The sequence below is a fragment of the Aspergillus multicolor genome (assembly GCF_047715735.1).
Source record: "Aspergillus multicolor strain CBS 133.54 unplaced genomic scaffold BDW74scaffold_31, whole genome shotgun sequence".
NCBI classification, from domain to species: domain Eukaryota; kingdom Fungi; phylum Ascomycota; class Eurotiomycetes; order Eurotiales; family Aspergillaceae; genus Aspergillus; species Aspergillus multicolor.
The window spans coordinates 305,314-327,396 of NW_027395982.1; the positions used below are offsets into that span (position 1 = coordinate 305,314).

A 22,083-nucleotide genomic window follows, 5' to 3' on the forward strand; every position below is an offset into this window, starting at 1 on the left:
GTATAGTGGCAACCATTACTAGACACAATCGTGTCGGAGCTGCTGCAGTCACTCCCCGTCCAGACCTGAATAGTGCACTCCCTATATTCACCGAGATACGCCAAAGTCATTACAATCGCTCTTTGATGCCAACAGCTCAATGTATGGATGGCCACTTACCCCTCTGGATTTTGGTCAACGGCAATGGACTCCTTAGTAGTGGCAGCGAAGCAGTTGTAGTAGGCGCTGCCGTTGATATGAATGTGGTCCACATCTTCCCAGCACTTTCCTGGCAGTCGGTACCGTTATATAGGCCTAGATAAACCGTGCTCTCGGTTTGACGCGGTACGATAGCTGCAGGTGCGACCATGCTCATGACGCCCAGAGCGCTAACGGTTAAGGCGGTAGTGAGGTGCATCTTTCCGTGTATAAGGATGGAAGCTCGCAGCTAAAGAGGAGGATATACTGTGCTTCAAGACGGTAAGGGATTGTGCGGTTCTAGCCTTTCCGGCCAAGTTTCTTATACCTCCATAAGCTTGAGTTGTCTAGAAACCATCCGTTGATGGCAGGCAATTGTACTACCCGAACTACAGTTTCTGACTTTATGTCCCGGCCGCTCTGGACAATACCTAAAGATGAGTATGCAATTCCGCATGACCATGGTATGTGACTAGCCGACAGTTGGTGCAAGAGCAGCTAGGGGTCCGTGGGCATCAACTTCCCGGTGAGTTAGGGCTACATGGATTGAGTGTGACCAACCTAGACCTCCACTCAACGATGCGGAGCACCTCTGGTTCTTCCACCAATGGTCTTATATTACACGACTGCATACTGTATCTCGGGCGAGATCAAACCGAGATCGGCGCTTGATGGACACTGGAAATGACAGCTTGAACTGGCTTTGGAGTAGTCTACCCCGCGAAAGAATAAGATCTGCCAACAGCCAAAATATAAAACGTACAATCATTTGCCATCATGAGATCTCCAGGAAAATAAGCAAAATGTTCTCTCTTCCCGTCCTACTGGGGACTTTCCTAGCTCTGCTTACCATCAATGATGCAGCAACAACATCGGACAAATCAGGAACTGACCGCAAAGATGTCGTGCGTCGATACAACCCTATCCGCACCGACCTCTCAACTACGACCCCTATGCAAGTTGGGAACGGGAACTTCGCATTCGGCGCCGACATCACAGGACTGCAGACCTTGCTCCCATTCAACACGCTTTCCTCCTGGTGCTGGTGCAACGACTCCCTCCCGACAACGCCCAATCAGACAGACCCCAGTGATTATACCGGCATGGACTACTGGACTCATGGTCGCCTTGTGAACTACGCTATACCGAACCCGGCCGAACCAGAGATCTCGCAGTGGCTCATTGCAAATCCGCATCGGGTGAACCTTGGCCGTGTCGGGCTTCTCTATAAGGGGCGGAATATCTCGGTTGATGATCTTTCTGAGACTGTACAGTCGCTGGATCTATACAGCGGGGTTCTGACTTCGGAGTTCATACTGCATGGGCAGAAAGTGGCCGTCACGACGATTGGCGACCCATCGTCCGATATCGTCGCCGTGGATGTGCAGTCATCACTTTTGCAAGATGGTTCTCTGGGAGTCTTTTTCGACTACCCGTTGACAACGGGTACAAACAAGTTCGAGGCTCCTTTTGTCGGCAGCTGGACTGCGATATCATCGCATGCCACCGCTCTGAGTAATGTCACAGCACAGAAGGCTGCAGTCAAACACTCGCTGGGAGGCACGACCTATTTCACCACCATCGGCTGGGAACAGAATGGCGATATCAGCGGACCCCTGAATGGGACACACCGATACGTACTTCAGCCCTCTGGGGAAACAAGCAGGTTCACATTTACTGCCAGATTCTTTCCGTCGGGGAAAGGCACGATCAAACCATTCACAGCCGTGAAAAGCGCCTCAACGAAATGGTGGGCTCAATACTGGGAATCTGGGTCATTCATAGACTTGACAGTATCGGGCTCCTCAGACGCAGAGGAGCTCCAAAGACGCATCATCCTCTCCCAGTACCTTCTTGCCGTAAACAGCGCAGGCAAAGATCCACCTCAAGAATCCGGATTGCAGAATAACGGCTGGTACGGCAAGTTCCACCTGGAGATGGTCTTCTGGCACCTCGGCCACTGGGCGCGCTGGAACAAGTGGGATCTCCTCGATCGTAGCCTTGGCGTATACAATCGGTTCCTCCCTTCTTCCATCGAGCGTGCCAGGGACCAAGGGTACTCGGGCGCTCGACTAGGGAAGATGAGCGACCCATCGGGCGCCTCGGCTCCCGGCTCGCAAAACGCCCTCTTGATTTGGCAGCAGCCGCACCCGATGTTCTTCGCGGAGTTGGAGTACCGGCAGTGGCCGAACGCCACGACCCTGCATAGATGGGCTAATCTGCTAGACGAGCTTGCGACGTGGATGGTCTCTTATGCGTGGTGGAACGTCTCGACCCAGGTATATGACCTAGGCCCGCCGATGTATCCGTCGTCAGAAAATACGAGCCCTAATGTGACTTACAATCCGACCTTCGAATTGGCATATTGGCGATTCGGTCTGAAGATCGCCTCAGCCTGGAAGACTCGCTTGGACATCCCTGTTCCCGAATCTTGGACGCGAGTACTTGACAACCTTGCGCCGTTGCCCGTTGTTGATGGCGCGTACGCCATCTCCGCTGATTTGCCAGATACGTGGACGAATCCTGAGTATATAACCGACCACCCCAGCCAGATTGCCGTTTACGGTCTTCTTCCGCCAACCGCAGGTGTAGATGTGTCTATAGTCAACGCGACCATGAAGCGGGTTGCCGAGGTATGGGATCTCGGAGCATCTTAGGGCTGGGACTTCCCGATGCTCGCGATGACATCGCTTCGCTTGGGAGATGTGGATCAGGCTGTCGCGTGGTTGTTAGATGAGCACTTTCAGTTTGATGATGTGGGAAATCCCATGGGGACCGTTGTGCCGACCCCATATTTTCCTGCGTCGGGAGCATTGCTGCTTGCGGTTGCGATGATGGCTGGGGGCTGGGATGGCAGCGAAGGAATGCATTTCCCCGAGAGCTGGGGAGCGAAGGCCGAAGGTTTCTCGGCTGGACTGTAGAGGGTGTTGGGTGACTCTGGTGCATCGGGCAAGCCCTGTGCTAGTGCGATGGAAACTCAGTCGACCAGCTCTTGAGGTACTCAGGTCAATGATACATGATGAAATTACATTGTATATGCAGAAAAAAAGTGACTGTAAGGAGCGACTTGAATGTTACGATGCGGCCGCCCATGCCCTTCCGATTCCACAGATACACGAGCTATTCCGAGCTACCAGCGCAGAACAGACGGATCCCAACATGGCTGGAACGGTCCCTTTTCCCTGGATCATCTTTTAAACACCGGTACACACGCTGCTGGGGCTGCAGAGAGTCTTGCCGCCAGTAACGTCGACATTGGTAAATGTGATATTCTCGCAGCTAGATGTCGACCCGCAGAGAATGTAGTACTCATATGCGCTCGACTTGCCGACCTCGCCGGTGATACCGTCGAAAACGATGTTGCTGACAGCAATGCCGTCCGTAGGGTCGCCAGTGGGGTTGCCGTCCTGGTAGTCCTGCTGGATGTCGATAGCATAGCTGGAAGCAAGAGTTAGCATGTAAAGAAACAGGGCAAAGGAGGAAAAGGATGGGGCACTTACGCGGTGATGTTATGCACATAGATGTTGCTGTAAGTCACGTGTGATACCGTCGAGTCACTATCGCCGTAGTCCGTCTTGATACGGACGCCGTTCTGCCCGTTGACAACCGTTGAATCTTTGAATGTGATGTTGGAAACTGTGACACCGCTGGAGATACTTCCGATAGACAGACCGTGGCTGCCGTCGCAGTACATATGCTCAAAGACCATGTTCGACCCCGAACTCACGGCCACGCAGTCATCCTGGTTGATGACGTGGGCACCGCTGAGATACAGACCATCGACGTTGTTGATGTCAAAGCCGTCCGAGTTGTGGGCGAGAACAACGCCGTCGGAGGTAAGGCCGGCTCCGGCGGTATTATTCATGATGATGTTCGATATAGTTAGGTCGTTGCAGTGCGTGATGTCGATTCCGTGGGTGGGCCAGTTCTGGATGGTCAATTCCTCAAAGGTCGAGTCGTCGAGATCAATCAGCTTCATGAAGTGGTCAGGCTTGGAAACGCCGCCGCCGGAGCCAGAGCCGTCCCAATACTTCGCGCCCTGGCCGTCGATGACTGCGCCTTCAAGACCAGCGACCTTAGCTTTCTTCCCTGATATGGTGATGGGCGTGAAGCTGGAGTCGGGCGTGTACTCGACGGTCATTGTACCAGCGAAGAGCAGCGCACCGCTGGTGGGCACCTCGAGCGACAGAGTGCTTGAAGCCTCCACAGTCACCCCGCTCAGCAGGATGTTGGAGCAAGACGAGACTGCTTCACTGGCTTCGGCCTGGTTGGTAACGGTGCAGGTAGTTCCGCCCACGCCTGAGCCTCCGGCCAGTGCAGTGATCGGGTCTCCAGCCCCGGTGGTTGCGCGCGCCTTCAAGGCAGCTGGCTGGGTCACAGTCGGTACAGATGCGGCGACAACAGGCACCAGGCCTGCGATAGAAGCAAAGAAGAATCGCATAGTTAGGGTTTAATGAGAAAAATCACTAGAAAGAAGGAAAGCTGCACACTGCTGTCAAGCCCGTAGGAATGGAGGAGGCATGGTCGCTTTTATAGCCGTCGACCTGCACTGAGACGGACGGCGTGTATCCAGCACCAGACGGCATGTTTCTGGTCCTGGTGGGTGTTCTCCTCTATACCACTTTTATTTGAAACAAGCTTCGTCAAAGACTTGCTGGAGCTAGAGTAGCCGCAGTGGATGAGGTTACCAACACGATGGAAATATCCAGATCAGATAACAACGGAGAAACTGTATCACAATCGATGTCGCGCTAAATCTCGCAAGAGCTCACTAGATCGAGATCCGGGCAAAAGACCGAATCCATTCTGAAATGCCGGGTGCATTGGGCAAGGACACAAGTTACGCACGAGTCACGACTCGTAAGACACTCGTCCTCTCTCTCGGCAACACTTAACCCGAGTTACTTTGTGAGATGAATTGGCACCATGGGGTCTACTGAACTTGCAAGGAGCATCCGGAGAAATGTGGTGTTTCATTGCTCGTCTAATTCGACCGGCTTGCTCTCCTGAACAGCGTCATTGACGGCCGTATCTGCTTCAGCAACTTCAGTGACGCCGGCAGTCTCCGACGCCACTTCCTTTTCACCCAGTTCAGCATCAGCATCGCCATCCCGCGGCGTTGAGTCCCTCCGTCCCTTGACAGAATCTTTCAATGCGCCACCTTTCCGTGGCGGAAGAGTCTGCATGAACGCTTCTCCCCAATCACGTAGCTGCAGCCAACGGACCATGAGCTCCACCACATGATTCGTAGCGAGGACAGGGCGCGAGTTCATTTGGATGTACTCGCCGATTGGCAGTTTTGCCGTTCGAATACCCAACTCTGTTGCCCGCTTGTGGCAGATTCCTTTATATCGATTCTTGTCTACCAGACCACCGATGATATATGTGCTGTAGGGCTTGAGCTCAGTCAGTGTCTCTGAGCTGTCACTTGAGAGGTAAACGATCTCTCCATCTTCCGGCTTCGCATCAGCCTTATCCTCAAAGGGACCAACCAGCTGTCCGCCGTTAGGCCCCTGCATCACCTCACTGGCTTCTTTTGCAGCATGAAACCAATCCTCCTCCGTAAAACTGATTCCTTTCCAGCCCTTGTGCGTATTGTGTAGCACTGTCTCAAACCGCTCCTTCAGCTTCTTGTTGAAAGATGATAAAATCATGTGACCGTTAAACGGAGACTTATTGTTTTCGGAGTAGGATCGTGTAAGCTGTTGAGCTAGAGACACCCTCTCTCTCTCCTGCATCAGGTCGTCAAATCCGCAGTCGATAATCAATGTCAGCGGCAGCCGCGTTGACTTTCGGTTCCGTGTCCGCGTCGTCATAGGGAACAGCTTGTCGATCTCTTCCTCCCTGCCTTGTTGTTTCAACTCTTCATAAAGTTCACGTCGCCGCTCTTTCCGCGCAGCGGTCTTCTGCTTTCGTATGACCTTCCGCTCTTCTCGCCCCGCTTCCCATTGTTCTTTCTGGGCTTGTCTTCTCAGCTGCCTTTTCGATATCTTCTGTTCAGTAAACTCGGTTCCATTTGAAGCAGGCGTTGACGCTGTTTCTTCCTGTTCCTTCACATTCTCTGTACTTGAGCCGGGTGTCGCATTTTCGGCTGTGATCTGCTCGGCGGGGGGCGCATTGTCTTGCGCGCATTCGATCGCACCGGTCATTAGCGGTTCAGATGCGTGGGCTTCGTCGCCCTCCAGCTTTTGAATCTTTCTAGGTCGTTCTTCTTCTTCCATTGTATTAGTTGAGTCCGGCAAAGACAGCAATTGTTCGAGTCGGAAAAAGCTTCAGATGAAGCGCTTGGGAGCCCCACAATATAGTACCTGGTCACGTGAATTTGTGTCCCGGCAGAAATATGGCTGGTCTGAGGCGATCGACTTGATACTGCTGCTGATAGACCTCAAAAAGTCTCAAGGCGATGTTGGTAATAATCCTAGACATATCTTGAGCATATCAGTGTCTGAGTAGAGGACAAGCAAGGCAGTTTACATTTGCGGAGCTGTTGTCGTACTAGAAAACAGCCAATCACAACCCCGCAAGCACCCATTACCAAACGCATCGCAACCACGTGACTCCAATCCCAACTTCTCCGCCAACTCCATCATCACCGCATACATATCTATCTTGACGATTTCCCCCTCTCCCCACACCAATTGAAGGCCGCTGCCGAGTCCGCCAGTCGCCAACATGCCTCAGGATATGCCCCCCACCGGGGGCTACCGGGAAGTGCAGTACAAGGTACGCCGACCCGACAAGATCCTCCCTGCACAGTCCCGCCGTCCTTACCCACGAGCAACAATATGCGACAATTGAAGCTACGAGAAGCTAACGGATGGTCTGAATAGCGCAACGTCCCCGCCCGCGGCTTCCGCCCCATCACCTACCTCGTCGGCATGCACCTCTTCATGGCCTACGGGTACTACAAGCTCTTTCACGGTATCCGGGAACAGAAGTACGCCCTCCTACGCACCGCGTCGAGAATCGGATATTAGAAATGGAGCTCTGAAGCTGACGGAATATATAGCGAGCTTGCCCGCGAGAAGATCTGGGGCCGTCTGCACATCCTGCCCCTCCTCCAGGCTGAGGAAGACCGCGACCAGGCCCGTCGATACTACGCTGATAAGGCCCGTGAGCAGCAGCTGTTGGGCACGGAGACGAAGATCTACAACTCTGACCGGTGCGTCATTTTTCTTCCCTTCACTACTTTTTGCGGATAGTTCGTTGTTGGAAAGTGTGTGACTAACGACTGCTGGGTAGATTCGTTCGTCCTACATTCGGATACACGCCGGCGAAGGCTCATAACTAAGTGGTTGGAGATCGTGGAGATGCTGCGTAAAGCTCGAGTTGTGGCTTCTTAGTGAGGAATAGATTCCGGCGCTCTGTTCGAGGATGAGCGACGTCCCATGGAGTCGAAGGTTCAGTAAGCAATGTACACTGTAGATATACCGTCTGCAAAAAGACAGACTCGTTTGACAACAATTGTTATTTTGTTTTTCTTCGCATTATCGTTCCAGGGGTCGTTCGAATCTGCTCGTAAATGTAACTCATTCATGGATATATAATTGTTACTATAAGGACTAGTTGAGTATATGAGGACAATGTCGGCATTATTTTTCTAGGCCCAGCACAGATATCTATTTTCCAGGCCACCAAATGTGGATATACGCTGAGAAGGAAGATGATAATATACAAAAGCAGTGGAGCGACGGCATGCTTAACCAAACAAGTCCGCAACGCCGGAAAGATCCGGCCCATCGTTTATGTCGACCTTGTGGGCTTGCTGACCCTCCATCTCATTGCTCATATATCTTTCTTGGAGAGCACTCCGCGCTTTGCGGCGCTCTTCGCGCGATCCTAGAATCTTGCCCTGTTCCGCGATGCTGACGCCCCTTAGGCCTTCTAGGAGTTCAAGCACTAAGGCTCGCTGCTGACGGGCTGATGTGGAGCGCACGAGAGCAGCTTCGGTACTGCCGACTTTTTCCTGGGTCATTCCAGGGAGGCTGAGGATTAGGGCCCTTGGTGTGGGTGTGCTTGCGCCATATAGAACCCATATTGATGCGATGAGCTGGGCGAGATCTTTCTGCATATCGACGAAATAGGGCTCATGCACGGATGTGATGCAGGCTTTGAGGACTTCGGAGGAAATAAACTCACGAATGGTGACGACAGTTTGTGAGCTGTGGGGAGGAGCAAAGTCCGGCAGAATAGATCGAATGACTCGTGTTATGATGCTGCAGCATCGGGTATCGCGCATACGCAATGCGTGGGTGCAGAAGAGCATCACAGGCTCAAAAATTCCGGGCGAGGAAAGGACGAAGTGTCGAATAGAATCTGAAAGTGCGGGTGGGGGTTGGGGTACACTTGGATCAGCGGGTTCTTCATCGGGATCTATGCATGTAGGGATTAGCTTGATGGGCAAGAAACGATTTTTGCGCTGGGTTTCATACCTCCGCGTTGCGGGTCCAACAGGCTTGCTACCATGATAACCGCAGAGTACGTCAGTTGACGCAGAATACTCTCTGACTTCATTTCGTCGGCCAGATCACCATCACGTATTCCTTCTTTTCGTTGCTCAATGATTTCCCACTCAGATGTGACTTTGCGATCAATGTTAACAAATAACGTGGAGAGCATTGGGGGCAAGAATTGCCCTCGGAAGCGGACGGGGCAGTCGTCAATCATGCACCTAGAGATGTTGAGAAGAACAGAAAATTGATGGGAGGAAAGATGGGAAGAGTCTTTATACAGGGCTTCCGAGAGAGGACCAGGCAGTTCTGCAAACCCGTAAAAATGCTCGCGTAATCTACTCATGCTGAAGAGCATTGAGTAGCAGGATTCCCTGACGGCCCTAACTTTTCCTCTGACCGACGACGCAAAGCCCTCGAGAGACATCCGCGAGGCGGTGATTTTTGCGTAGAACTCATCTCGGCTTCCGGTCGATATGCCGGCTTGCCAGAATCTATCGGTTAGTATGCGCTCGACAATACCCCACATATCTCCAGGCAAACCTGTCCAGTTTTGCGGATTGTGGAATGCATGGGCGTTGCTGTGGACTGTTAGCTAGGCTCGCCCAACGAAGATTATGCTTATTACCTAACAAGTTGCAATAGGGTTGGCAAGATGACTGGGATAAGGTCATGCCAAAGGGTACAGGCAAGCTCATACGGCGGCTCTGCTTTCTTGAGCCTATCTGTGGAGACTGCCATCATCGTTTTTGTACCCCTTAAAGGGAGTTGCTGCATCAACGTTAAAGTTAGCCTTACCAACCATTGCAGAGACTTGTTACCTGAAATTTCTGTGTCATTTCGTCTTGAACCCGGACGCCCTCCGCGTCGAGAGTAATTTCTGACCAATCCGCTAGCTTCTGAGCCTGTTTTGACTGCATGTATGGCCCCACGTTCTGCAGCCCAAGCAAGTTGCAGAAGCCATCAAAGGTTGAGCACATGTTGCGGATTCCATCATCCTGCCAGGCCTGCTTTATGGGTTCGACAAATGACGCTAGTCGGGACTGGCGCAGATACGGGTCGACATTGTTTGCACGTTGCCTACGAGGGCCACCAGTCAGACAACGAAAGAGGGCAAAAAAGGCAATGGCCAGTCTTACATGATGATAAGAAGAATTGAGGTGAACTCCATATGAAGCTTGTCGTCCACCTGGTTGGCCAAGGTAATTTCCTGAATCTTGGGCTCCAGAAGGTCATAGAAGGTCTACTCATTTCAGTAGAGCGTCTTGTTATTGAAAGGACGGGCGTCTCACAGCAAAGTATTCGGCATAGCGATTTGCAAGCCGACGTAGCTCGTGGCTAGCCAGTGCATGTAACTCCTTCACAGCCTCTGAATAGTTTGGAAATTCAGGTTGGTCAGGCAGGCGTGTCATGAGAGTGTACTCGAGGACCTTGAGCGCGAAACTAGGTGTTTTATTAAGAGCTTTGGCTGAGATATCGACGGCAAGTTTGACAACACGTTGCTTCAGGACGGGGTCCTAAAAAGATGGTCAGCGACGCGTATAGAGTAGGTGCAAGAGCGAACAAACTTCGAAGTTCCTTTGCATCAACTTATAGGCCCATGTTTCCAGAATATGTTCCAGCTGGCTACGTCTTTGCTCCTGCAGCTTGTTAGTGGGAGTTGATACCAGAAACTCGACAAAACGTACATCTTGCTGCGGCATTCTCCCGTGCAACGCGACCCATTTAGCATAGCCCTTCAGAGTCGCCTCCACTACTGCAAACTGGGTATCCGCGCGCATCAGAGGCACTGAGTTCTTCGAGAAAGATTTCACTTTGAATTGTTAGCTTGACTGGGTGGATGAATGGAGAATCAAACGAACCTGTGAAAGCCTCGACCCCGTTGTACAGACTGTCTAGATGGTTGTCCACCCCGAGAAGAATATGCGGAATGGCATCTTCGGGTCGCTTCTGCACTATCGTTTCGATGATGGACGAGCAATAGCGTCGATAGTTTCCAACAAAGGCATGTCTCTCCGGCACGGTGTCGATATCTTCATTAAGGAAAATTACGGTGGGATCGTCCGAGTCAGTGGGAAGGGACTCCCAATGCACAAGGCGATCAGTACACAGGGTTAGTAGTGGAGGAATGAGGTTGACCACAACATCTAGATTCCCAACCTTCGGAGTGGCAATTAGTTTGGACCATATATGGAGAACGGGTATCGACACGGTGAGACTGCGATGCTGAACAACGTTTAACATTAGATGGAAAAAGAATGGCAAGTCAACACCAGCTGAACCTTCAATGGAGAAGCCTTTTTCTTCAAGAAACCCAGCAACATAGGAAACCATCTATCAAGAATATTAGTTGAATACGGGGTTCTGTTCGGGCGCCAGTAATACCTCAGAAAGCTTTTTAGATATCGTGTACTTTGTGTCGTCGATGTCATCTGGAGTAACGACTGACCACTGAAACAGCTTTAATAATACATTTAGAGAGTTCGTTTCGTACATCAGATGTACCAATGGTTGAAAACTCTCAATGTCATAGGCCGACCTGCTATAAAGTGCATGCAATGCTTCGACAGCGGCCTTGATACTCGGTAAGCTCTCTGCAGGTCCAGGAGAAACGGCGGGTACGTACCAACAATACCTGTTCATCAGTACAGGTGAAAGCGCTGGCGATACTCTGAACACAGCCTGAGGAATGGACAGCCTTAGGTATCGCCCATACCAGCACGGATTTCAGGTTTGCCAGGGCCTTCAAAGCAGCGTCCTTTGCCTCCTTCGAATGCTGTATGCTTCCAATACATTGCTGGAGGAATTCGCAGATTCGGGTTAGCCAACCTTCATCACCACAGCGATTCTCAACGTGGTTGTCTCGTTCGGGGTGCGCTTGCTCGAAGACGGCCAATGGCGTGTATATTTCAACCAGAGCTCGGTTCAAATCCGTTCCGCGCAGAGAGGAAACAGTATCCTCCCTGTAGAAGATATCGTCCGACAGAGTCTCGAGAATCAGTAGGACCAGTTCTTTATGCACAAGGCTAGCGTTCCAGAACTGGACGAGACGCTGGTCCATATCAAGCCAGTCTAACCCCCAGCTTCGCTTGGCGACCTCGACCCATAACTGCGGAATCTTATTTCGAATATATGCAGGGTCTTCTGGTTGGATTGATTCGGCAAGTTTCAACACGATGTCTTTCAAGATCGCGAGTTCGTCCGTGGCGGTAAATGAGGTATTGCGAAGGACATGATCGAGAAGAGTTAATCCGAAATAGCGAACCAATGCATCATTCTCTCTTCGAGATGCCAACAGAAAGCCGTTATGGGCAGCGGAGGGGCTTCCTTTCTGCGACTCCACGAATTGCAGAGCCTCCCTGCGGAGCTCGTTCGTTGACGACGGATTGTGAATGAGCTCAAGCGCACGAACAATGTCGGCCATGCTCCCATCCGCAAGTCCCTCTTTTGCGGCCATGGCTTCGCGGGGGCAGTCGCCCGAGTCAATTACAATGGTTCTTAGATATCGCGGCCGTTATTTCAATATGGCTTGACGAGGGAGCTGTCTGTTTCTACCTTTCGAGATGAGACAATAGAGCACTGGCTTTTCTTTCTTTGTTGGATGCGAGCTGGGATGTCGGAACAAGTAAACCGCGTGGTCAATAACCAGGCCAGGCAGCACGGCTAGCGGTCCAAGATCTGGTTAGGCAGTGCACCTAAGATTGCGGCTGAAGTCCGAATGTTCCCCGGCGAGTCGCTGACCGTCAAAAGCTCTTGCGGGAAATGGGGAAGGACGCTCCAGCCTTCCCCGACAAACTGTTCTGGAATCTAAAGCCGAATCTCCTGCCTTTGACCGACACGGAGGTTGTTGATGAATAGTTAAAGAAGGCGGTACTTCGGGAATTTTCCTGGATGGGGCAGTTCCTCACCGCTCAGCCTTATCGATAAAGACTCTAGATAAAGTGATCTATGACGAAGTATAAAGATAGTTCCAGGATGTCGAATGTTTAGAATAATGAAAAAGCTATATAGCGCTAGTCCTATGCGTGTCCTGTTATGGAAACCCTACAGCGCCTACATCACGCTGCACCCTCCCTTCTGACACTGTTCAAAATAACTCACGTCCTCTGCCGATGGGGCCGCCAAAGCACCGCCTTTACGCTTGACACCCTGAATCTTGATGTTTTGGTCACCCTCGGGATGCCGCCATTGAAGCCGCTGGACACGAACATTCTTAAAATCCACGTAGTCAATCGACCACTCTCCCGAGCTAACACTTACTTCTGTGTGCGTGTCAGGGAAATGGAAGTCTGGTAGGAAAATCTCCGTTGGTGTGTCTTGCTCTGGTGTCGCTTTGTTGCCGACAAGTGACATGGTGAAAGTACAATTTTGCAGGTCAAAACCGTACTCCGATATCAACCCATTAGTGACGATGGGGCTCGGCCGAAGATAAGCCTCTGCAGCACGATATCCCAACTTATCCTCTTCAAGCTGAGAAACTTCTGACGTTATAGATGGCGTTTTGATAGTATCTTTCAGGTTCCTAGGGCTTACCAGTTGGTTGCTGTTGTGGCTTCGACTCGAAGAGTATGAGGGAGATTGGTGGTCTAACCGGGTGTTTGGTTCGGAATCTGACTTGCCGCTTGGAAGCTCAAGGTCGTCGACGGAATATATGGACAGATCTTCTCCGTTCCATTGATCGCCCCACTCATGGTCGTTCTGCGTAGTTATTAGCAACGTCACTACATATCATCCCACAAACAGACGCTTCTTACCTTTGCAGTATATACCCACAAAGTAAAACCATTGGAAGAGCTACCTTCTAGCGCGTAGTGACACGCATCCATAGCACTTATCTGGCTGCTGTAGTCACCAGTTTTGTAAGCATGTTTGTTATCCATGTCATAAGGTATCCCAGTCTCGGTGAAAATCACCGGGTGGTTTCCCATGTATCTGTAACTCTCGTCTCTCAAGAATCTGAGCTGATCGCGCAAGCAATTTCTAATTGCGGTCTCCCCTATTTTTACACCAAAAGCCGGTGTGAGATACTTCCCGCGAAGAACGCCAATCACATCCACGTTATAAAACCGGTTCCTGTGCGAGTCAATATAAATGCACAGCTGTACATTCATAAGAAAGATACTGACCAATGCTTAGACATGAGGGTCAGGCCGTCGTAATAGTGAACGGCGTGAACCATGTTCGGATCGTCGTCATTCGACCCTTTGATGTCAGGGGGGATTTCCATGACCGGAGGTTGGCATAGCATGATTGAACCAGGCCACACGCTTCTGATCGCTTCCGCATAAGCTCTGTAGTGCTCCAAGAAATAAGTGTTGGTGAATTTGTCGTAGTCTAGAAGCTCTCCAGTTCGAGGCTTCTTAGCAAAGTAGTCCTTCTTCAGAAGCTCGTCTTTTGTAGGGTCCCAGACGCCATGTTGGGCCCACAAACATTCACCCAGCTTCCAGTTAGGGTCTCTCGTCCAGCCATACTTGGTGTCATCATAAGTTACCGGCAGCCAGGCTGTCTCGCCCTCTGGGTCCACTAGTTCTCGGCCACTTTGATAAGGACCAAATCCTCCGAAACCCCATATTGCCTCTTCGCAAGCACGTCCGGATCCGGTAAGCATGGCCTGAAACGCAGTTGGCGATGTGCCTAGCTGGAGCTGTTGATCTGGAGGTATCACGGATATGTCTTTGTAGCCAATCAGACCTCGCTGAGGTTCGTTTAGGCTTTCCCATCCAATCACCACCTCATTTTCAAGATCACCAGCATCATGAATTTTCTGCGCAAAGTGTTTGCAAGCAGCAATGAAGTGACTCTGGAGGTAGTCTTGAATGTTGGCGCCATCTATGATCGCTTTGGGCGCGAAATCCCGCCCTGCCCAGAACAGTGTGAACATCGTTTGGCAGACCAGTCTAGTATAGTTCGTCGCCCATATCATTTTCGGAAACTTGGCAGGGTCGTCCCATGTATTTTGCACCAAAGCGGCCTGTGTTTTCTTGAAACCTCTTGGATCTAACCCCGCAGCGTAAAGCGTCCATGCAGGGGCACCAGATCCTCCCGACAGCCTAGACCACTATAATAGATTAGCCAATGAGCTCTAGAAACCTGATGGCACATAGTAAAGACCTACCACATCCTGATGCGGATCCATAAACACGTAGAAATGATATTGCTTCGCAATCCTAAGGACTTCTATGGTGAAGGATATCCACTCGTCGTCATATTTACCGGGTCCCTCGTGCTCGATCGCTTCCCAAGTGAACATGTATCGTATGGTATTATAACCTAACTTCCAGAGCCTGGAAAAGTGTGTATGTGCTTCATCAAGCGAGAACGGCCGCCCGACAAATGAAACATTATCGGCATCGAAGAAATTATCGGCGACGTTCGAAGGGATATTGGGAATTCTCGGATACTTGGCTTCGCCCGCAACGTTGATTCCCCTCAACGTGATTTCACGGTTTTGGGGGTCTTTAAATCTCGTGCCATCAATGCGAAGGCGAAGAGACGTCATGCTGGAGTCACTAGAGCTGTGCTGGCGGTTATCGGTAGGAGGATGCTGTATAGGGCTAGAGGAAAGGTAATCTGTGGTTGGATTATGGAATAAAGTATGAGTTAAAATATCGACCTGGAATTATAGTTCTTCACAGATATGTTAGAGGGCGAGCTGGATGCTGCTGATAAGGGCTACTCACCTTATGGTTGGAGCTCGAAGTCGAAGTAACGAACGGATTCGGTCCACAGCTCTGAATGAATGGCCACCCCAATGAGGCCGAGGTGAATATAAATGGTATTACAGGCCAAGTTACGACGTGTGATGGACTGCTTAACCTTGGATGTTGTCAAGGAGAGCTGCAGTTGCAACTTCCAGTCAGCAATGCGGAGACAAACGACGCTACCTCGTGAGCGATAAGCGGCGGCCGGGCTGGGCTCTGACGTACCGCAGCCCACGCAGTGTTCGGCTTCCCCACCGAGGGCATTTTCCCTCCTCCAGGCTCTCCGATCCAGGAACCAGTAACCTCCGACAAGCTCATGAGGCGATTGCCAAAACATGTCAAGCAAGTCGGCTCTCAAGGAGGTGCGAACGGCCCTCGATTCGAAGAACTTCGAGCTTGCGGCGGAAAAAGCCAAAGCCATTGTTAAGGAACAGCCCCAAAACTACCATGCGTGAGTAACTGGGCCCCTTCTTTGATTCTCGTCTAATGCTCGACTCCTAGTAATGTTTTCCTTGGCCTTGCGCAAGATAAGCTGAATCACTTCCTCGAATCCGAACGAGCGTACCTCGCGGCCACTCGCATCAAGGGTGATGATAAAACGGCGTGGCAGGGACTCATCAGCTTGTATGAGAAACAAGGAAATCAGAATCTGGAACAGTATCGCGAGGTAGTGATAAAACTTGCGCAGGTCTTTGCTGATCTGTGAGTGGGAGGATGGCGCCTGAAAAATCTAAAAGCTAACGCAAACGCCAGTGACGATAAGCACCGGTGTCAAGATGTCGTAGACAAATATGTTGCTTTTGTGAAGAAGAATGGAACTCGCTTGCAATACAAGAAGGCCCTTGAACTACACCTACCCACGAGCCCCGTCTACGATTACCTTGAGGGTCGCATACCTCACCCCGCGCTTACCTACCAGCGTCTGATAGAGATCACCGAAGCGGAGGAGAGAGAGTTCATCAACCGAGAGATTGGGGAACGAAGAACTCGCCTCGGTGCGCGTATTGACCAGGTCACGCTAGAAGTCAAGCGAGACGCCTACAAGCGGAGTGAACTGGAACACCTGTACCGTGGAATTGTCAATTGGTCGCACGATGATCAGGTTCGGCGCACATACGAGGAAAAACTACTCCAGAGGGCCTATGACATCCTCCTTGTACTTCCCGCAAACGAAAAGGATGCAAAGAGAGAAGAGGTCCTACAGGCGGCTCGTGACATGGTCATCATCAGGCACCCGTTCGAACTCGCCTGGAAGATTGTCCTAGAGTGGAATGATGTCGAGAATTTCTCTCAATGGGACCGAACATTTCTCGAAGATTTTATTGAGTCTTTTCCAGAGGATGATCTTACCAAGGTTCTCAAGGGATTCTTGTCGAGCGAGCTCTCCCCATTTCCCAAAGAGCCAGCGAAGCCGAATGGAGAAGACGCTGAAAAGGCCGAGAAGGCCGAGAAAGCTGATAAAGGGGAGAACGGGAATGGAGAAGAGGTGGCTGTCCAAGATCGCCTCATTTTGATGGTGGAGGGATTTGAAATGTCTTCTACTTCGATCGTTTCCCATAGAATCATGGGCGAACTATATCTGTCTCTTGACGAATACGAAAGTGTCGTCGATGTATGCCGTAAGGGCCTCCAGAACATGAACGACGTTGTGAGAAGGACAGGAATCAGCCTCCAGAATACTGCCGACTCTCTGAACATAGCTCTTGCGAACTCCCTTATCTACCACCAATCCCCACGACATCACCCTGAAGCTCAGCGGATCTTCCAGGATATTCTGCAAAGACACCCGACTTCCACGAGCTGCCTTCTCGGAATTGGACTCATTTTGAAGGTGGACGAAGACTACCCCGAAGCTGTCAATTTTTTGGAGCGTGCTCTAGAACGAGATCCCGAAAATCTCAAGGTTCGTGGCGAATTGTCGTGGTGCAGAGCACTTAACGGTGATCTGTCGTCCGGCCTTTCTGGGCTCCAGGACGTGCTTGAAGAGCTGCAAAATTCGCAACGAGAGAGTCGAGAATTCAAGGGTGAGATTCTCTATCGCATTGGATACTGCCAGTGGGAAATCGACCCATCATCATCTGCCCGCAAAGATCGTTCTGGAGCGTATGCAAGTTTCCTCGCTTCGATCCAGGCCAATATAAACTTCGCCCCGGCTTATACTAGCTTGGGCCTCTACTATGCGGATTATAAAAAAGACAAAACACGAGCGCGGAGATGCTTCCATAAAGCGTTCGAACTGTCGCCGTCCGAGATCGTTGCAGCTGAGAGGTTGGCTAGGACCTTTGCGGACCAAAAAGAATGGGATTTAGTTGAGGCCGTCTCACAACGTGTTGTTGACTCCGGCAAGGCCAAACCTGCGCCAGGCTCGAAAAGAAAAGGATACAGTTGGCCCTATGCAGCTCTGGGTACGGTCCAGATCAACAAGCAGCAGTATCCCAAAAGTATTGTTTCGTTCCAAGCGGCTCTGCGAATCTCTCCAAACGATTATCATTCGTGGGTCGGTCTCGGTGAGAGTTATCATAACTCCGGTAGATACATTGCTGCCACAAAGGCTTTCGACCATGCCCAGCAGTTAGAGTCTACGCTCTCAAAGTCTGAGAAAGAGCAGATTTGGTTTGCTCGGTACATGCTTGCGAATGTTAAACGGGAACTTGGCGAATACGATGATTCTATTGCACGATACGAGGAAGTGCTCAAGATCCGTCCCAATGAGCTAGGTGTCACAATAGCATTACTTCAGACGCTCACAGAGAATTCCTGGAAGTGTTTGGAGTCTGGGCTTTTCAACGACTGTGCCGAGCATGCCAGAAGAGCCATCATTGTGGCCAAATCGCTTGCCACGGAGAGAGTGGATATTTTCAACTTATGGAAGGGTGTAGGCGATGCGTGCACAATATTCTCTTATGTCAGGTCAAAGGCGGGCAAACTTCCAATGAAGGAAGTCCGTGGCTTGCTTTCCACGCAACTCGAACCTTCCGCTTTTGAGATTCTCACGGACGTCGATGGTTTGGGAGAGAACTACTTGTCGATACTGGATGGTGAGAAGGACGTATCTACACTAGCGAACGAGTGCATGCATGCCTCTATCCTAGCATACAAGCGTGCCATTCAAGTCTCGCTTCAAGACACCCATGCTCAGGCCGTGTCATGGTATAATCTTGGCTGGGCAGAATACCGAGCGTTCAGATGCGTGAAATTGAGCGGCGAGAAGAAGAAGCAGTCGCGCAAGTTCCTAAAGGCAGCAATGCGATGCTTCAAAAGAGCCATTGAACTTGAAGCTGGTAATTCCGAGTTCTGGAACGCCCTTGGAGTGGTGACCACAAACATGAGCCCCAGGGTTGCGCAACATGCATTCGTCCGCAGCTTGCATCTCAATGACCGGAGCGCACAGGTCTGGACGAACTTGGGGACACTATACCTCATTCATAACGACATCCAGCTATCTAATGAAGCGTTCACTCGCGCACAGTCGACCGACCCCGATTATTCACAAGCCTGGGTTGGCCAGGGTTTCCTTGCTCTCTTGTTTGGTGATCCTCGGGAGGCTAGAGGGTTGTTCGAGCACGCTTTCGACATCTCTCGATCATCATCAAAATTGTCCAAGCAACAATACACACTGACGCTGTTCGACCACCTTGTCACGGATGCTTCGGCATCAAATGAGGTCTCGCAACTGATTCAGCCATTCTTCACGCTTTATCAGTTGACCAGTCAAGACCCGTCTGATTTACCCTTTGTTCATTTGTTCTCTCTCCTTGCCGAGAGGATCGGCGAGTTCGAAGACGCCGCGTCCAGCTTACGCAGCCTCAGTACTGATGTGGAGGCAGAATATGAGGTCTCTGAATCAGCAGCGTCACTGTCCAGATTCGCGCAAGCGAATTCCGACATTGCTCGTGTCCTTCTAGCACGTCATGAATACGAAGAGGCTGCCGAAAAGGCGGAAACTGCGCTAATGCTGTCGTCAGAGGAGGACTCTGGGAAGTTCGAGCCCGAAATGTACAAGAACCTGCGCTTGTCTGCGCATCTGACAGCCGGTCTCGCACACTATTACATGAGGGCCATGGACAACGCAATTGACATGTTTCGTGATGCCCTCCAAGAAGCAGATAATTCGCCAGACGTTGTCTGCTTACTCGCCCAAGTTCTGTGGGCTAAGGGCGGAGAAGAGGAAAGGACGGTTGCGCGACAACAACTGTTTGAGTGCGTTGAGAGCCACCCAGACCACGTCGGGGCGGTCACTCTTCTAGGAGCAATCGCACTCCTTGACGATGACAAAGATGTCATTGAGGCTGTTGAGTCTGATCTTCAGAATATGATTACAAGGGACGACATTGAGATTCATGAGCGGGCCAGGCTGGTCAAGCTTTTGACTGCAATCTCACTGTGCATTTCTGGAGAGTCAGATGTCCCGGATGAAACGAGGCGTATTGGGGAGGCCGCTGCGGCGGTTATGAGGGCGCCTTACGACCCTCAAGGCTGGTTAGAGCTATCCTCGGCTGCTCAGGAATCATATCCAGCGGTGATGGGCGTCAAGACCGCTCTGCAAAGCGTTCCCCCTCGAAGCAACCTCGACGCTATTGACTTGTCAACCGCATACTCGCAGACCGGGAAAGCTAGCGATGCATTGCAGTCGATCATGGTTGCACCATGGATGCGCGGCGGTTGGCAAGAGCTATGCCACATAGTCTCACCAAGTACCTGATCATAGAACTAATCATCAAGCATTAGAAACAATAAAACCACGTTTAGACGACTCACGCATTCAGACTCAAGCACCCCCACCCCCGGTTGCAGTAATCTTCTCCAACAACCTCGCCTTCCTTCCGGCTTTCCAGGCCGAATCCATTGCCTCAATCTTTCCCCCGAGAATCGTAACGCTCTCCGGCGTCAGGAGAATCATCCCTCGGGCCACAGTAGCATTCTTCAAAAGCAATTTGCTCCCAATAGGCAACTTTTCGATCGCAACTCCATTAATATGAGTCATCTCAATACCAACAGCTCTGGTCCCCTTCGCGTCCTGTAGGATCAACCGAAGCGGGCCGTTGCTCTCGTTCGCATTCGTAGGCGCACCCGCATTCGCATTCCCAGCAGCATTGTTTGCCCTAGTATTCCCGTCCTGCTCGTCCCCGACATTCACCGTCCGTACGATCTCGCGCCCGCGCACTGCCTCTCCCCTCTCTATACGTTCAATGGCCTCGACCTGGTTCCAGATGCTCGTGCCGATGTCTTCAATGTCGAGGACTTGAAGCGGGATGGGGCCTGTCAAACGGCGCTCTTGCACGGTAGGGTCGAAGATGTCGACTGGGAGAATGGATGTGGGGGAGTGTGGTGTGAGGGATTCGCGGAAGTCGGTGTTTAACAGGCGGAATAGGGCCGTTTTTGTGAGCGCTGGGAGAGGGGTGCGTTGTTGGGTGCCCGTGGAGAGGAAGGTTGATAGCCAGGCCGATGAGACCGGGAGAGACTTGGATTGAAGTTGCGCGTTGAGTTGGTCTTGGATGTCTGTCATGGTTAGCAGATATGTCTTGGTAGCTTATATGTGGTTGCGCGTTGATGTAGATAACGTGGGAGAAAAGCAAAGCTGTGGTGGAGCAAATCCGGGGAACCACAACCACGGTGTCGGAGTTGGTGCGGAGCTGTCATCTTCCTTCTTCACAAACCCAGCTACTTTTGTTACTGTTCTCCTATCTCATTTTTTTTATTCAAATCATGATGTCCACACTATCTTCTCCACGCCCCTCAATCGCGTCCTCCCGCGCTCACTCCCCGACACCCGCCTCCTCCCGTCGCCCATCCCTCGACGCCCTAAATACCTCTATCACCGGCAGCCTCAGCGCAGCCTCAACACCCTCAACAGCACGCGCCGTCTCCCCCTCCTTACATCCCCGCCGCAACCGCGCCGCCCTCCGAGATTACTACAACCTCAAGCCATCCGATGCCACAACCCTCGGACCCAATGCCCGCTCACGCAGCGTCCCCAGACACACCGACGCCGGCGATATCTCAAACCCACCAAACTCGGTGGTCACAGGCACAGAGCTCGACAGCCCCGACTTCGACCCACAGCGATACGTGAATAACCTCCTTGCTACGTCGTCACTCTCTACAATCTTGAAAGCGGAGAACACGCTCGTAGGCGATATTCGTACGCTAGATGGCGAGCGCAAGGCGCTGGTTTACGATAATTACTCGAAGCTTATAAGAGCCGTTGAAACGATCGGGAAGATGAGGCAGAGTATGGATGAGCGCGGGGCGCCGTTGACCATGACGAAGACGTTGGGCCCGGCGATTGCGTTTGTGGCGGAGACAGCGGGGAGTCTGATTAGGGAGGGGGAGGAGCTGAGAGGGCGCATGAAGGAGAGTAATCCGACAGCTGAGAAGGAGAAGCAGGAGAAGGATACTGTGCGGTGGGCGCTTAGTGCGCCGGGGAGGTTGGATAGGCTTGTCAAGGACGGGAAGAGGGAAGAAGCTGAGAGGGACTGGGAGGAGGTGAGCAGGCTGCTTGCGAAATGGGACGGAGTGAAGGGTGTGTCTGAAGTCCGTGAGGCCTGTGAGAAGGTTATGCGAAAGGAAGAGGAGGAAGCTGATTGAGGAGCTGATTTAGACTGGTCTTCGCGCCGTCGAAGAACCCCCTTAACAACAGATCCAAACACGGCGCCGCCCTCAGATGATGCTTGTCTGAATCTACGACCATGGCACGATCATCAATCAATTGGGGCACTTTCGACACGTCTGTGGGTATTTACGAACAACCACGG

The 22,083-nt window shown here is 51.5% G+C and overlaps 9 protein-coding genes across 9 annotated transcripts; 4 read left to right on the forward strand and 5 right to left on the reverse strand.

The window, feature by feature from the left end:
- The first annotated feature begins 457 nt into the window (after positions 1-457).
- On the forward strand, positions 458-3,376 carry BDW74DRAFT_160366 (uncharacterized protein). The gene has a single exon (XM_073725606.1). It carries the CDS (start codon positions 849-851, stop codon positions 2,832-2,834), a length of 1,986 nt encoding a protein of 661 aa, XP_073580107.1. The 5' UTR covers positions 458-848; the 3' UTR covers positions 2,835-3,376.
- On the reverse strand, positions 3,372-4,618 carry BDW74DRAFT_181949 (glycoside hydrolase; the record flags this gene model as incomplete). The annotated part of the gene is made up of 2 exons (XM_073730137.1): positions 3,372-3,615; positions 3,678-4,618. The coding sequence occupies 2 exons, from the start codon at positions 4,616-4,618 to the stop codon at positions 3,372-3,374; spliced, it is 1,185 nt and encodes a 394-aa protein (XP_073580108.1).
- Positions 4,619-5,150: 532 nt separating this feature from the next.
- trm10 (tRNA (guanine(9)-N(1))-methyltransferase) lies at positions 5,151-6,779 on the reverse strand (the record flags this gene model as incomplete). Its single annotated transcript, XM_073727143.1, has 2 exons — positions 5,151-6,388; positions 6,713-6,779. 2 exons carry the CDS (start codon positions 6,777-6,779, stop codon positions 5,151-5,153), a joined length of 1,305 nt encoding a protein of 434 aa, XP_073580109.1.
- On the forward strand, positions 6,773-7,689 carry BDW74DRAFT_160370 (putative NADH-ubiquinone oxidoreductase subunit GRIM-19). The gene is made up of 4 exons (XM_073725607.1): positions 6,773-6,900; positions 7,008-7,114; positions 7,187-7,339; positions 7,420-7,689. The coding sequence occupies exons 1-4, from the start codon at positions 6,850-6,852 to the stop codon at positions 7,466-7,468; spliced, it is 360 nt and encodes a 119-aa protein (XP_073580110.1). The 5' UTR covers positions 6,773-6,849; the 3' UTR covers positions 7,469-7,689.
- Positions 7,690-7,703: 14 nt separating this feature from the next.
- On the reverse strand, positions 7,704-12,439 carry BDW74DRAFT_160372 (karyopherin MSN5). Its single transcript, XM_073725608.1, has 11 exons — positions 11,254-12,439; positions 11,013-11,201; positions 10,490-10,961; positions 10,316-10,440; positions 10,196-10,267; positions 9,920-10,144; positions 9,767-9,870; positions 9,449-9,707; positions 9,256-9,398; positions 8,610-9,208; positions 7,704-8,550 (listed from the first exon to the last, which is right to left on the reverse strand). The coding sequence occupies exons 1-11, from the start codon at positions 12,082-12,084 to the stop codon at positions 7,877-7,879; spliced, it is 3,693 nt and encodes a 1,230-aa protein (XP_073580111.1). The 5' UTR covers positions 12,085-12,439; the 3' UTR covers positions 7,704-7,876.
- A 156-nt stretch (positions 12,440-12,595) lies between these two features.
- Positions 12,596-15,459, reverse strand: BDW74DRAFT_160374 (sterylglucosidase 1; the record flags this gene model as incomplete). The annotated part of the gene is made up of 5 exons (XM_073725609.1): positions 15,308-15,459; positions 14,743-15,254; positions 13,754-14,685; positions 13,382-13,700; positions 12,596-13,325 (listed from the first exon to the last, which is right to left on the reverse strand). Coding segments are annotated over exons 2-5 (2,275 nt in total), but the record flags the coding sequence as incomplete, so codon positions are not given.
- A 167-nt stretch (positions 15,460-15,626) lies between these two features.
- Positions 15,627-20,081, forward strand: BDW74DRAFT_160376 (SKI complex subunit tetratricopeptide repeat protein SKI3). The gene is made up of 3 exons (XM_073725610.1): positions 15,627-15,779; positions 15,830-16,030; positions 16,082-20,081. Exons 1-3 carry the CDS (start codon positions 15,664-15,666, stop codon positions 20,028-20,030), a joined length of 4,266 nt encoding a protein of 1,421 aa, XP_073580113.1. The 5' UTR covers positions 15,627-15,663; the 3' UTR covers positions 20,031-20,081.
- A 15-nt stretch (positions 20,082-20,096) lies between these two features.
- BDW74DRAFT_181955 (OB fold domain-containing protein) lies at positions 20,097-20,834 on the reverse strand (the record flags this gene model as incomplete). The annotated part of the gene is made up of 1 exon (XM_073730138.1): positions 20,097-20,834. One exon carries the CDS (start codon positions 20,832-20,834, stop codon positions 20,097-20,099), a length of 738 nt encoding a protein of 245 aa, XP_073580114.1.
- A 203-nt stretch (positions 20,835-21,037) lies between these two features.
- Positions 21,038-21,916, forward strand: BDW74DRAFT_181956 (uncharacterized protein; the record flags this gene model as incomplete). The annotated part of the gene is made up of 1 exon (XM_073730139.1): positions 21,038-21,916. The coding sequence occupies one exon, from the start codon at positions 21,038-21,040 to the stop codon at positions 21,914-21,916; it is 879 nt and encodes a 292-aa protein (XP_073580115.1).
- Between the last annotated feature and the right edge of the window lie 167 nt (positions 21,917-22,083).

Excerpts from the sequence above, each read along its gene's own strand:
- BDW74DRAFT_160376 (XM_073725610.1), top strand. The coding sequence starts at position 15,664 with ATGTCAAGCAAGTCGGCTCTCAAGGAGGTGCGAACGGCCCTCGATTCG. Across the intron at positions 15,780-15,829 it reads CAGCCCCAAAACTACCATGC|TAATGTTTTCCTTGGCCTTG; the intron begins GTGAGTAACTGG and ends CTCGACTCCTAG. Across the intron at positions 16,031-16,081 it reads GCGCAGGTCTTTGCTGATCT|TGACGATAAGCACCGGTGTC; the intron begins GTGAGTGGGAGG and ends CGCAAACGCCAG.
- BDW74DRAFT_160366 (XM_073725606.1), top strand. The coding sequence starts at position 849 with ATGGACACTGGAAATGACAGCTTGAACTGGCTTTGGAGTAGTCTACCC.
- BDW74DRAFT_160372 (XM_073725608.1), bottom strand. The coding sequence starts at position 12,084 with ATGGCCGCAAAAGAGGGACTTGCGGATGGGAGCATGGCCGACATTGTT. Across the intron at positions 11,202-11,253 it reads CTGATGAACAGGTATTGTTG|GCCGCTGTCGAAGCATTGCA; the intron begins GTACGTACCCGC and ends CCGAGTATCAAG. Across the intron at positions 10,145-10,195 it reads TGATGCAAAGGAACTTCGAA|GACCCCGTCCTGAAGCAACG; the intron begins GTTTGTTCGCTC and ends CCATCTTTTTAG.
- BDW74DRAFT_160370 (XM_073725607.1), top strand. The coding sequence starts at position 6,850 with ATGCCTCAGGATATGCCCCCCACCGGGGGCTACCGGGAAGTGCAGTAC. Across the intron at positions 6,901-7,007 it reads ACCGGGAAGTGCAGTACAAG|CGCAACGTCCCCGCCCGCGG; the intron begins GTACGCCGACCC and ends TGGTCTGAATAG. Across the intron at positions 7,115-7,186 it reads CACGGTATCCGGGAACAGAA|CGAGCTTGCCCGCGAGAAGA; the intron begins GTACGCCCTCCT and ends CGGAATATATAG.